This window comes from Sarcophilus harrisii, chromosome 6, assembly GCF_902635505.1.
Source record: "Sarcophilus harrisii chromosome 6, mSarHar1.11, whole genome shotgun sequence".
Taxonomy (NCBI): domain Eukaryota; kingdom Metazoa; phylum Chordata; class Mammalia; order Dasyuromorphia; family Dasyuridae; genus Sarcophilus; species Sarcophilus harrisii.
Genome location: NC_045431.1, coordinates 26,178,084 through 26,193,249, shown reverse-complemented (window position 1 = coordinate 26,193,249; position 15,166 = coordinate 26,178,084). Strand labels below are relative to the sequence as shown.

Genomic DNA, 15,166 nt, shown 5'->3' with positions numbered 1-15,166 from the left:
GCAAAGAACTAACATTTAATTTAACTAAGATTTAATTTGTATTGAAATATAGCTAAAACTGACATATTGTTCAAACTGAGTCCGAAATGTCTTTGAGTAGCTCGCACTGTAAGTCTTACTAAATGTAAATCTTCACTAGCTTTTGTTATAATTGTAGTCTGGAATAAATCAATCCTACAAATAAAGTTTGTGGCAGCTACTATTTTATAGCCTATCAGACTTTAACTCAGTTGGTTCTAAGAATAAAGATTCTTACATATTTCTGAGGATGTATTATAACTGCATACAAGCCATTAAATTCAATTGCTCAGTTTGTGGTTTCAAAAAGATGAATATTAGGCCTATGACATATTTGTTGCATTCAGGTAAACTTAAACTAAATCAGCTATGATTATTGATGATACACAAAAAAAAATGAGCAAAAGGAAAAGGTAAAGTACTTTGCAATTTCTGAGCTACATTGGCAGATTTAATTGGAATAAAGATCAGAAATCATTGTCCTGTCCCAGAGAAAATTTGAAAACTTTTTCTTAGAAACAGTTTTAGAAAAGAGGTTAGTTTGATCTCTTAAGAGAACTAGAAAGATATATGACTAATGATGAAAAAAAGAACAACATGAACCTTTTTTGAGTTTTACAAATGTTTTCAAATCAACATTAAGCAATAGAATTTATTTTGGAGCAAAAAAATCCATTTTGGGTTCCAAGTATCCCTGTTTGTTTGTGTCTGTCTCTCTATCTATCTTTATCTCTCTCTATTTCTCTGTCTCTCTGTGTCTGTTTGTCTCTGGATTTGAAAGGATGGAGTGGGATGGTGCTCATCATGCCTTTATAATAATAAATCTTAGTCATGGCCCTAAATTAAAGTCTGATAGGCTATAAAACAGTTGCTACATACTTTCTTTCTAAAGTTGACTTTTCCAGACAACAATTTTTTGTGATAATTCCTTATTTTTTAAAATATATGCTAAGATTGTTTTCAACATTCACCCTTAAAAACCTTATGTTCAAAATTTTTCTCCCTTCCTCCCCTTTACTCTTTCCCCTAGATGGCAAGTAATCCAATATAGGTTAAATATGTGCAATTTTTCTAAATATATTTTCACATTTGTCATGCTGCTCAAGAAAAATCTGATCAAAAGGGATAAAATGAGAAAGAAAAATAAACCCAAGCAAACAAACAACAAAAAAGTAAAAATAGTATGTTGTGATCCACACTCAGTCTCCATAGTTTTCTCTCTGGGTGAAGATGGCTCTCTCCATAACAAGTCTATAGGAATTGGCTTGAATCATCTCATTGTTGAAAAGAGTCACATTGATCACAGTTGATCATCAACAATCTCGTTGCCGTGTACAATGGTCGGGTTCTGCTCATTTCATTCAGCATCAGTTTATGTAAATCTCTCCAGGCCTCCTGGAGAGACTTACACGAACTGATGCTGAGTGAAATGAGCAGGACCAGGAGATCATTATATACTTCAACAACAATACTAGATGATGACCAGTTCTGATGGATCAGGCCATCCTCAGCAACGAGATCAACCAAATCATTTCTAATGGAGCAGTAATGAACTGAACTAGCTATACCCAGAAAAAGAACTCTGGGAGATGACTAAAAACCGTTACATTGAATTCCCAGTCCCTATATTTATGCACACCTGCATCTTTGATTTCCTTCACAAGCTAATTGTACAATAATTCAGAGTCTGATTCTTTTTGTACAGCAAAATAATGTTTTGGTCATGTATACTTATTGTGTATCTAAGTTATATTTTAATATATTTAACATCTACTGGTCATCCTGCCATTTAGGGGAGGGGGTGGGGGGGGTAAGAGGTGAAAAATTGGAACAAGAGGTTTGACAATTGTTAATGCTGTAAAGTTACCCATGTATATATCCTGTAAATAAAAGGCTATTAAATAAAAAAAAAATCTCTCCAGGCCTCTTTGAAGTCATACTGCTGATCTTTCCTTATAGAACAATAATATTCCATAACATTCATATAGCATAACTTATTCAGCCAATTCCCGACTGATGGACATCTACTCAGTTTCCAGTTTCTTGCCACCACAAAAAGGATTACTGCAAACATTTTTGCACATGTGGGTCCTTTCCCCTTTTTTATGATCTCTTTGGGATATAAGCCTGGTAGAAACACTGCTGGATCAAAGAGTATGGACAGTTTGATAACCCTTTAGGAATAGTTTCAGATTGCTCTCCAAAATGGTTGGATCAGTTCACACTTCTACCAACAATATATTAGTGTCCCAGTTTTCCCACATCCCTTCCAACATTCATCATTATTTTTTTCTCAGACAACAATTTTAAGAAAGGTAAGTAAAGATATACATTTAGTAAGACTTACAATGAAAGCTACTCAGAGATATTTCAGAGTCACTTTGAACAGCATCTCAGTTGTAACTGTTTTAATATGTTTGCTTTCTCTCAGCTCAGATGAGAAGACTAAGTTTGAGGACTTGGGGAGAAGCCTTGGTTCTGCTACTTACTGCCTGTGTAAACTGGGAAAAGTCACTTTACCTTACCAGTTTTCAGCTTTTTTATCTCTAAAGTGAAGGAATGGAACAGGACCTTAGAGATCTAAGGTCCACACAATCATGGAGTCATTCAAAAGAGACCTTAAAGCCCTGTGAATTCAAAGGCATTTTTAGCCCCAAATCCTATGTTCCTAATTAAGTTCATTTAAATTTACCTCATTTGCTACATTTAACAAAATGTTCAGGCCTTAAGACTTTAATTGTGATGTTCCTGAAGCCAATTAAGGTACCATTTCTTCCCTGCTGTTTATTAATGAGGACCTCTCCTGATTTTACATCTGGATTGGAGTTTTTGGTTAATTAATGGCCATTTCCATAGTAATTGTAATTCAAAGGATTTTCCTAATAGTTCCTCAACCTGCTCTCTCAGAGATAAGTAAAAATTTTCATTTTAAGAAAAAGAAAATAATTTGATAAATTTTAGGAAATGCAGATATATTTGCATTGTATGACAAAGTACTTAGGTTATTTGAAATGTCATATTTAGAATATTATATAAGTTGTTAGAGAAGAAACAACTAATAATAAATTAAAAGCCTTAAAAATATTGAGAAGTTAGTAATAACAATAAACAGGGATAAATGATATATATATATATACCTATAGTAAATGTTGACACTTAATTTTAATTAAAAGAATTTTTTTCTTTCAAAAGACCAATTTTAATATAATACCTTTTCCCACAAGTAAGTAATGTGCATTATCATTTTATAATTATGAAAAATTAAGGCACTTGATGCAAATAAATCAGGTTATATCTACACAGGTGCTAAGGAGTGAAGATGGCTCCAACTTCATTATGAAAATGAAGAAAAGAAAATCTTGGGGAGAAATGATTCCTTTAGAAACTGATTAGAATAGTCTTTAATATCCCATATATGGTTCAGGGAGATCCAGGTAAGCCATGAATATGTAGTTCTTCATTGCTCCAGTTTGCTGTAGAAGACTTAGTTCTACAGTAGAAACCACTTCCCACCCCAATATCTTGTGGTATACCTGCTGATAATTATAAACAGTTTGGACAGTCTTCTCGGACCTTTGCATCAGTTTTTATTCAACATATGGAGTATGAAGCTATGGCAATCTTCAACAGTTTCCTTATCATTTAAAAAAGAAAGTAAAAAAACAAGCCTAGAAACAGAAAAAAAAAGACATTTTGCTATTCTTTATTGATGTCAAAACTCTAGTTAGTTAAAAGCTTCCTGGATGTATCAGAGCATACTGTCAATGATGCGTTTCCAGAGGCACCGGGAAACTTTAAACCATGGCGTGGTACAACAGATAGATTGTGGCAGTTGATATGTAGAGTTGCAAGGAACAAAATACAGTGTATTCATTGATTTCACAAACATATTACTAGGTACCGACTCAGAGAGGTAGTAACATAGTGTAGTGTACTTGGAATCCAAAGACCTGCATTTTAAGAGTCAGCTAAGATGTTACTGTTTGTATAATCCTAGGAAAACCACTTAAACCCTCTAGTTCTTAATTTCCTCATGTAAAAATGAAGAGCCTGGACTAAATTCTACTATCCTAAAAGCAACAGTGACTGCTCAGAGAAGACTATTGATATTCTATTTATTATAAAATTGTATGAACAGTTATGAAAGTGTTGGTGATGACCTGGATGCTTTACTACCTCTTATGAAGTAAAATAGATGAGAAATAAGTTAAACTTTATTCTATGTATTTGATATTTCTAGGCTTGGCTTTTGATTTTCTTTTTAAAATGATGAGGATACTGTTGAAGATGTGCCATAGCTTAATATTCCAAATGCTGAATAAAAACTGATGCAAAAGTCTGAGAACACTGTCCAATCTATTTATAAGACTTGGCAGATATACCACAAGGCATTGGGGTGGGGAGTGGTTTCTACTATAAAACTGAGTCTTCTAAAGCAATTGTACTTGAATAGTACTTGAGGATGCAACAAAAAGGAACTATAAAATGACACCATAATACAATAATCAATCTGGGGCAAACAACTTCAATTCTGCTTGGTTAGTGGAAAAACACTGGACTAAAAATGTGGAGTCTAGTTCTGATCCCTATATTTAATTATCTATATTACTTTTGACACATCAAATAATGATGCGGTCCTAATTTTTTTTATTTGCTAAAAAATATTGTCAGGAAGGGAGGGGGAAAGATGATTAGAATACTGATGTCTAAGGTCCCTTTGGGTCGTAAAACCCTGATGCAAAGTGGTATAAATTTTCTCACATGTTCTTCAGAGTATTTCAGAAGCTACTATAATTTGAAGAATTTGTTGCTAATATGAAAATATATGCTAATATATGAAAATATGCACTGCAGAGTTGGTTCATGATGATAAGATTCAGATTTCAGATTATATACTAGCTTGCATCAAGCCCTTTAGAATACAAAGCTCGAGGCAAAATAACAAGTGAATCTTAGAATAACATTGATAATGATGATCTAGTGGTCTTGAAACAAGAATTCTTAACCTGAAGTACACATATCCTCAAAGAATTGTATAGAAATTCCAGCATGGTCCATGGCCTTGGATAGGAAAAAATATTATGTAATTTATGTAATATCATGGGAAAATAATTTGTTTCCTTTGTAATCCTATTATTTTATTTATTTGACACATTTTAATTTATTTATTTTATGCATTTAAAAATATTCTGAAATCAATTCCATATGTTTCAGTCTCCAGAGTGCCGGGAAAGAAAAAAGATTAAAACTATTGCTTTAAAGGATCTAGTCTAAATCATAACTTAACAATCATCCTCAAACAGCATCCCAACCCTGATTAAAATGATTAAATAGACCACCTTCCTTTAACTGTTCTTGGATAGTATGGTGTGGTCTCCACATGTTTATATATATATTCTTATATATATGTTATAAGTAAACATTTTTATTTGCTGCTAAACTGGAAGTGACCGTGAATACAAAGGGCATGAACTATGAAATCTCTCTTCCCTGGGAGCTTTCAATTAAAGAGTAAGAGGAAATGCTGTCATTGGTACCAATTAGATAAGTTCCTCTTCTCCCTGTTGTTATGTACTTGTGAACATGTAGAACTGCTATTTTTGTCCCGTTTGTATTATTCTTTCTTACTTTCCTGAAGAGCCTGGGCTAAATTCTACTATGCTAAAAGGGACTGGCTTTCATCCTTTGTTGTGTAAGAGGATTAAAATGATACTACCATGTTGGAATCAAGGTATGGTGTATTTGATTGTGACTGGTCAAACTAGTATGAGTTCACAAGGTCTTACCACAGATTAGTATTACCACAAATAGTCTACTTGAACATTTGGAGTAGAGAGGTCTCTAAATTGGTACCTCTCATGGTTCTTTTGAGCTTCTGCAATTCTGCTTTGCTCAAAGAGCACAGCACTTTCTTTGATGCCAGCACACCATGCTGTCTTTTGCCATTGTCTCCCACATCACACAATTGACTCCAAAGTTTTTTAGAGAGACCTTGAAAGTATCCTTGTATCACCTCTTCTGAACTCCATGTGAATGCTTGGTTTGTGTGAATTCTCCATGAAAGAGCTTTTCAGGCAAATGTTTGGCATTTGAACAACATGGCCAGCCCATCGGACTTGTATTCTCTGCAGTAGAGTTGGAAGGCTTGACAGTGTATGTAGCTTAAAGATCTTCTCAGTGTCCCATACCTTATCTTGTCAAGTGATCTTCAAGATCTTCCTAAGACAATTCAAAGAAGTGATTCAGTTTCCCGATGTGGTGCTCGTATACTTTTCAGGTTCCACAAGAATATAACACTGCAGACCTTCAGTTTGGTAGATAGGCTGATATCTTCTTTCCTTTAGAGACTCCCAAACTTGAGTAATATGTGCATCAACCTCATTATCTATGTGTCTATCCCTGGAAAATATACCATCAAGGCAAGTGAAATTATCCACAACATTCAAAATTTCTCCATTTTCTTTATCCAATGGTTCCAAGTATGGATGGTGTGGTGACTGGTGAAGAATCTCTGTTTTCTTGATTAGCACAAGTGGTAGAGAATCGACCCATACTTTGCTGTATTTCAGCTCAGAGGTTGCATTAAATGCACATAGCTTCATGACAACATGCTTGCATAAGTTTTGGATAATGGATGATATTTGTGTGCTTTTCCAGTTACCGTTGAGGTGAAGCAAGACTTTGTGTTTGTTTCTGTGCTTTTTAGCATGATGTTTTCAGTAATGTTATCAGACACTTTCAACAAAACTGAGGATGGCATCAATGTTAGCCATTACATAGATGGTAAATTATTTAATTTGAAAAAGCTACAAGGCAAGACTAAAGTGGAAGGAGAGTTGGCTCGTGACTTCTTATTGATTGTGCTTTTAGGTGAATGAGTATTGAAGACATCCTGAGATAAGTACCTTGATGTAAACTGGTTGAAGTGAAAGATACCTGGGTCTAGGGTTGTATGCTGAAGATCCAGCCAATTAATAAATAATTATTAAGCACATACTTTGTGCCAGACAGTGAATTAAGAAGTGGGGATACAGATAAAGGCAAAAGACAGTCCCTGCAGGTTCTTACTTATAATTTTATCAGTGATATAATTTGATGGGTGCCAAGAAAAAAATCTACTTACTCTAAAATATTTCACTATCAACTTATCCTTGATATCAAACCTTCTGCTACTAATAATTCTTATTTTAGGTCTAAGGTTTTACTTTTTCAAGAATGACCTTATAAAATATAAATATTTGTGGATGTTATTTATAGAATTTGTATTGACTTTATTAAAATATTCAATTTCATTATTTTCAGGACTACATGATCTTCTTCTTTCCCCTGTATACTTCCAGTGGGAAAGCAAGGAAAACTAAACCCCTACAAACATATATAATCAAGCAAAAGAAATCCCTGCATTGGTTATACCCTTTTCCCTCTTCTCCCCCATCTATGCCTTGGTACTCTGTGAATCATTCTAAACAGCTGAGACACTGTATGTTGAAAGCAAAGGAGTAATTTGTACATCTGCTATGTAATCTCTTATCCCCACCAAGAAGGGAACTTGGTGGAGGGAACATTTAGCACCAAACATGTTTAGTTTGAGTCCATTCTCCAGATCCTGGGGTGGTGGAAGGGAGTGTGCTTTCAGTTTGGTAGGCTTTTAAAAATATGCTTTACTTCTTGCTACAGCCTCTCAGTAAATATCCTTTTGTAAATGCTAATTGATGTTTATTGATTAACTGATTTTCAGGAAAGATCAACCAATCAATTGATATTAGGGGTGTTATTTGGAGACTGATGTTGGGGAAACACACCGGATAGAGTTTTTGTAAGTTATCATATTCGAAAAAGTCTTAGCATTTCAAGGTTAACTCTAGAACCTTAAAAGGTGAAGCAGCTATTTTCACTATGAATATCTGACTTACTAGTCTGAATATAAATCGGGAAAGAGATCCAAAAAATATTGCCACATATATAAGATGAATACAAGGTAGTTTTGGGAGGGAGAGAATTTGCCTTTAGAGGGATCAGAAAAAGCATCATGTATATAGTCGTACTTGAGCTGAGTTTTGCAGGAAAGCAGGGATTATGAGAGATAGGAGGTTAGGAAAGAGATCATTTCAGTGAAGGGAGACAGTCAGTATAAGGGATGTGACAAGGAGTGCTATGTACGCAGAATGGTTAGGGCAGTATGGTTGTTCTGTGACTAAAAGGCAAATCTGTTGATTTGCAAAAGCAGAGAAAGGAATGAAGACAGCAAACTGTGTTCTAGTGAGCTTGACTCAGACTCCTATTAAATATGGTATTAAAAAGAAGAGTTGGTAGACATCAAATAGGACAAATTTTGAAGGGGATATGTTCCAAGACTATTAGATCAACAGAATAGTGTAGATATAGATTACTTAGATTTTGGGATTTTACAGAGTTTTCCATGCTATTCTTGTGAATGTGAACAATCTAATCTTATAGACAAGATGGACAGATATATTATAGATAATAATACAGTTGGAAATAGTTGAAGAGCCAAATCCAAAGATTAGTCACTACTATTCTGATATCAACTTATACCTCAAGTATGGAGTGCTAGGGATCTATGTTCATCTTGTGCAGTTTGCAATGTCTTTGTTAAAAGAATAGACATTATGCTTATGAAATTGGTAGATTACATAAAGCTACAAGGTATATGATAGATGACCTTGATTGGCTAGAGTATTGGGCTAAATCCATGAGGGTGATATTTAGCAGAAACAAATATAAAATTAGGTTTAAAATATTTTAAAAGATCAACTTCACAAGTACAATATTGAGATGGAGGCAATCTCTTCTATCAGAAAAATGTACAAAGTTTTGATGGACAATAAACTTGACATAAGTCAACATAATAATAAGGCAGGGAAAAAACCCTAAAAATAAGATATTAGGCATCATAAGAAACTATAATGCCTAGGACTAGGGTGATGATTGCCCCATTTCAGTATGCTCTTATCTGATCATATGCAGAGTATTATGTTAAGTTCTAGACATCACATTTTAGGAAGGTCACTGATAAGATGGTATCTAGAGGCAAATAACTAGGATAATCTTGAGAATTTATCACGTAATTTCATGATATTTAGTCTGGAGAAGAGAAGATTCAGGGGACATGGTTGTTATTGAAGAACTGTCACAGTTAGTAAATGGCAAGTTCGCCACTGGCTTTCTGACACCAAATTTGTTAATTTTTTTCAGGTGATATTTTATAAATATATTTGTTTCACTATCATCAATTGTTGTTGCGATTATATGACAATGTCATATTATATCATTAAACAAAAACATGTCAAACTAGATTTCATTTTGTATCTCCTTGCTTTCTTTCCAATTTCACCTAAAAACTAGTGGGATGATCTATACATAGCCAAATGTCATATGATGCTATCAAAAATGTAATTTTCCCTTTAACTATTTTACAAGCTGATACTACGCCTGACCTGTCATTTTCCATAATGTTCTTCTTGTAATGTTAACAAGTGCTACCTTTGTGTTATGTCTCTTCAGTTGACAAGAGATAAATGTTGAAGTGACTGAGCCAAGTTTCTTGGCTTTTTTATATTCCTATTTTAATGACAACTTTGAATTAGTTAACTACATGAAATGGAAATAGAATTTATGCCATTACTTTTGTAAATTTTGTATAATTTTTAGGAAATGATTTGTTTAAACGGTTCAGGTTGTTGCATATGTACAAAGCATATGTATTCTTATTTTTTTAATCTTGCTTTCGTGTTTACTTTGATCTTTGCTCTCACCAACTGTGTATTTGACTACAGAGGCAGTTGATTCTCATATGGTGCTGAATTACCAAATACACTTAAACTAGCCTTTGCCATATTTTCCTTTGAGGTTTTGCCTGTTGATGTTTTCAAGTCATTGTCCTCTTGCGTATTTGCATCCTGAGTTTCCTTGTTACCATAGGAACTTTTTATGGTCAGGTTCTTTTTTTATGTACTCTCTTTTCCAGTCTATTGCTTGACCTTAGACTCTGTGTTAACATTGGCGTCCGCTCACTTTTCGGCAGATTCTGGCTTTAGTTTCCATTTTTTAATGTCCTGTTGTTTTTATAGCTTAGTCTGAAAGTCTAAGTTTTTGGTGCTTTCAAAAAGGTGTGATTTATGGAGGTATCTGTTCATTGCATTCTCTAAATTTCTAAATCAAGTTTGTGTTTGTTGGCTTTTGTGTTGGTTGCATTTTCATAGACTGCTGCTGGATCCAGTCACTGTTCCCCCCAGGAGGGTTCTTCAGAGCTTCCTCTTGGTTTCAGTCTCCTATCTTGGTTCATTATTCTATTGCAGACTAATGTTCAGGGCTAAAGATTAAAACTAAATTCCTACTCTGAGCCCTTTGTTTCTTACCCAAGTAAGGACTTTGCTTCTTTGTGACCATTCTTCTGTGCACTGGAATTGTGATCCAGTACTGGGTAAAGGCAACAGATAGAACAGTCAGATGGCCCCTCTTCTTGCTCCAAGTGATAACATCAGGAGCCTCTGGGATCTCTTTCTACCCAGATGTTTCCTGCCCTGCTATTCAGTTCCCTCACTGTTCTTGGATGGTAGAATACTCCCTTGCCAGTGCCCCTGTTACTGCCATACCTGGCTAGTCCACAGGTCTCTTTATTTTCCTAAGTTGCCTTGGGCTGGAAAATAAGTCATATCTCTTTTTCTTTTTTTTTTCAATCAGAATTTTATCTCTCATAGGATGAGGTTGTTGAGTAGCTAAAGCAAAAAAAAAATCTGCCACTACTCCACTGTTGTGATTCTACCCTTCAACTAATCTTTACTAAAAACCATATTCATAGAACTAAACAATCATCAAATTCTTCATCAAAGTGTCTTGAGCATTTTGCCCTATTTTTTGAGGAATTGGTCCTCAACTGATCAGATTATGCAATATTGCTTCTTCCCCTTTCAGCCCCTGTCCTCAATCAATCAGCAAGTATTTATTAAGCATGGATTAGTTACTGGGCATTGTGCTAGGTGGCTGGGATACAAAGACAAAGATAAAACCATACTTAGCTCAAAGTAGTGGGATACTATGGTTTAGGTTACTAGGACCATTAAAGATGAACCCATTGGACTGTCATTCCATAAAGAATACATCTATAAAGAAGCATGGATGTATTCACACAGGAATATAGACCATGCATAATTCAAACTTTTTAATATTTTTTGATGTATTTATGTGAATATTATTTTAGTCATGTAGTAGTATGACATTCTGCTTCCTTTATATTTTCTATTAAGCAATTGAATTTTATGTCTTAGTTTTTGAACAACCTATATTATAAGGAAAACTTATCTATAAAGTAGCCAAAAATATTATTTTCTCTTTGGAATCTAAATAAACATGCCACTTAAGAGTAACATAGTTATTATGATTATTATGGTGATTTTAATACATTGGTCTCCTAAAAAGAGCCCTCTTCATGACAGTACAATTTATATAAAATAAAATACATATCATAGGTAAGATCAGGGTGAACTAAAAATAGTCCACTCCAAAATGCCCATTTCTATTATATAATGAACATCCAGTTGAAAGTCACTGTAGAAACGACTTAATTTTCCAGAAAATAATCAGTCTCCATTGGCAGAAAGAGTAATTTAGTAAGTTACTTGGGAGTTGTTCCAGTTACTGAGAACAAGAAAACACATGGCTTAATAGCAAACATTGTGATGATTATAATTGAAAATGTTCTAATGGAAGAATGGCTCTCTCTGATGGTAAAATTGTAAAGTAATCATTATGGATCTGAGGCTAAAATTCTTAGTGATCAGAAAGTTTGTGGAATCCTCTAACAATTTTTAGTTCTCCATTTAGTAGTCTTTCAAAAATTTGATATTGCTGAATGTTAAAAGACCTATAAGGAAGGCTTCTAGTGTGTTTTATATATATGTATGTGTGGAGGATTTATGGGAAGACATGGACAAGAACTGCATGGAATAAGAAGGTATGGATGGATGATGATCTGTACTGATGGAGGGAAACTTCTGTTAATGAGGACTAAAAATCTCTAAGACATAAAAGTTTGATTTTCAACATTTCATTTGGAAACCTGAAAGATATCTTTTGCTTCATATACTGAAGGAAATAAGGTATTTCAGAAACAAAAGCAACTGCTTTTCCTCAGAAATACCTTCAAGCACTGCAAATATCAGAAACAACCATATTAATGTATTTTAAAAATATAAAGCATTATTTTTATACCCACAACAAAACATGGACCTGCAGATGTTTTCAAGCAATCTTCTAAAAGCTTCATACGAGTCTTTTGGAGTTCCGGACTGTCCCATTCATCTTCATCTAGGCCCCAGTATAAATCTATGACCTGAAAATAAACATATCAAATTGTGTTAATTCATACTTTGTTTTTGTTCTCTCATTACAGTGGGTTTTTTTCCTCCTAGTTTTGTCCTTTGAAGAAAAAAAAGCTTTTTAAAAGATTTATCTGAGATAAACATTTTTATGTGAGAAAGCATCAGATATAATTTTTTTGTTCATTCACTCTTGATTATATTGTTGAAATGGCCACAGAAGAAAAACAAATACTAAATACAGGAGGACTTATAGTTAAAATTTTCATTATTTTAAAATGGTAATAAGATTTCTGGAAAATATTTTAAAACATTTAGAATAAGTTTGTCACTTCATTTAAAATAATTAAGTGAGTGAATATAGTGTCATTGTATACTTTAGAGGGAAGAATTTTCATTATTATGGGCATTATAGAAAAGAAACTCAAATCACTACCTTTTCTTTTATAAAAAAAATAACAATCATACTTTTTATATCAATGGAATGATTTGCTGATTTCTCCCATGCCTGTATGCAGCTCAGCTTTCATCAATATGTTTCAAATGGAAAACAATGAAAGGTACATATTATCATTTCCATTTGTAAATTGAGAATAATGGGTCTTGCCATCTACCTACTTCAAAGAGAATTGGGGAAGGTTAGTGAGTCTTAAGAGTTGATAAGTACTACATGAAATAGTATGGTCTTAATCCTCTCCAGACTTACATAAGGTAAAATGTTCAATTACATTTTCTCTTGCCAGGGAATAATTTTTTTCTTTTCTATCTGGTTATGTATATGGCATGGGATGAAATGAGGAACAAATATTTTATATATTTGGTGATCAGGTTTATATGTTATCCATCCACTGGGTATAGCCTTTGATGTCAACATATTGGATTCGTTCTCCTTGAATCAAGCCATCCTGAACTGCATTGCCTAGATTGTAATATGGTCACATACATTTTATACACTAGTAGACGTTAAGATCTTTGAGGGTGGAATGGATGTCATTTTTTTGTTCTTTTTACCCTCCAAGGTCTTGCATACTGTCAGTGAATCAGCTGATTTGTGCCAGACACTGTCCTAACTATTTGGGATACGAAGGCAAAAGATAGTCCCCGTTCACAGTCTAATGGGGAAGACAACATGCCGATGTTGTTCAAGGAAGATACATACAAGATAAATTGGAGATAATTAACAGTGGGAAGAGAGAGAACATGTGCCCTGCAGTTCTGTGGTTTCATCTGAGGGACTCAGTGGATGGAAATTTGTTCTCCTAACACAGATAAACAACTATTTGATACCTTGAATTAGAGAGTAGCCTGGAACACTGGGAGATTAAATACCTTTTCCAGAGCAAGAATGTATCACATATCACACAACACACTATCTTCAGCTAGTTGGCAGGTAGGTAGCACAGTGGATAGAATGTTGGACCTGGAGTTAAGAAATGTGGCTTTAGATGCTTTACTACCAGGTCTGTATCTCAAAATAGATAAAAAACAAAAAGAAAATTACCTATAAACAAAAAACATTTATAGCAGTTCTTTTCTGGAGACAAAGAATTGGAAATCGAGGGGATGCCCATGAATCGGAGAATGGTTGAATAAACTGTGGTATGTAATTATGATGGAATATGATTGTGCTATAAGAAATGAGGAGCAGAATGCTAACAGAAAAACCTGGAAAGATTTCTATGAGCTGATACAAAATGAAATGTAATGTGTACAAAATAACATCATTATCATAAGATGATCAACTGTGAATGACAGCTATTTTCAACAATACAATGATCTAAGAAAATTCTGAAGGACTTTTGATGAAAAATGCTATCTGTACCCAGAGGAAGAACTGATGATGTCTGAATAAAAACTGAAGCATGCTACTTTTTGCTTTATTTATCTTGACTTTTTTCCTTCTGTTTTATGTTTTCTTTCCCAACAGGACTATTATGGCAATGTATTGCATGTTTACACGTGCATAACTTTAAAGGAATTGTTTGCCTTTAAAATGATGTGGGGGGGGGGGGTGGAAAGGAAGGACGAGAGAGAATTTGGAGCTCTAAGTTTTAAAAATTTGTTTTCATATATAACTGGGGAAAAATAAAGTACTAAACAGAAAAAACCCAACCAACTAATCAAACAAGCAAACAAATAAGAAAACATTAAAGCTCAATAAAGAGGCTAGATAATGATTATGTATCAGAGGCAGGGCTTGGATCCAGGTTTCTCTAATTCCAAAGTCAGTTTTCTATCTATTCTATCAAGCTGACTACTTTCTATATACACAGTAGGTATGCAATAAGTATTTCGTTGAATTGGATCTTTCATATTTTAGAAAGGAAGTTTAAGATTGGTTACTTTTGTGGGCTTTCTTGTGAGTATTTTGAGTAAGATTTTTTTAAAAAAAGATTCTAGTATCTTTAAAAGCATCAAATTTATAGTGTAGTTCTAGACTGATGACATTTAGTATTTTATGGCATAGTACTGAAGAAAAGAGCTTTAAAAGGAAAAGTGATTAAGTTGCTAAAAGAAGGAAGAAATTAAATCAATTTCCTCTTGAAAATATTTCTTAGTATTATCTCATTTTCCCTCTGATCTTTACTCTTTCTTCAATGATTTATCAATATTCTTTATATCAATACATATATTTATTAATTAGGAGCTTAGTGCCAAATATCATGTTGAGCCCTATACAGCTATAAAAGTAATATAGAACTTGTATCATACCCTCAATGAGCATGCAACCTCAATGTACTGCAGCTATAAATTATGCCAAACTCCTGGTAAGGAATTAAAATTCATCTAATTCAATTCCCTCATTTTGA

General features: G+C 33.9%; 1 protein-coding gene across 1 annotated transcript in view; it reads right to left on the bottom strand.

Annotated features, from left to right (window-relative positions):
* NWD2 (NACHT and WD repeat domain containing 2) overlaps positions 1-15,166 on the bottom strand; it is a 153,114-nt gene that overhangs the window by 60,282 nt on the left and 77,666 nt on the right. The window contains exon 3 of the mRNA XM_003773324.2: positions 12,254-12,370. Coding sequence (XP_003773372.1) covers positions 12,254-12,370 — 117 coding nt within the window. The remainder of the gene's footprint in view (positions 1-12,253; positions 12,371-15,166) is intronic.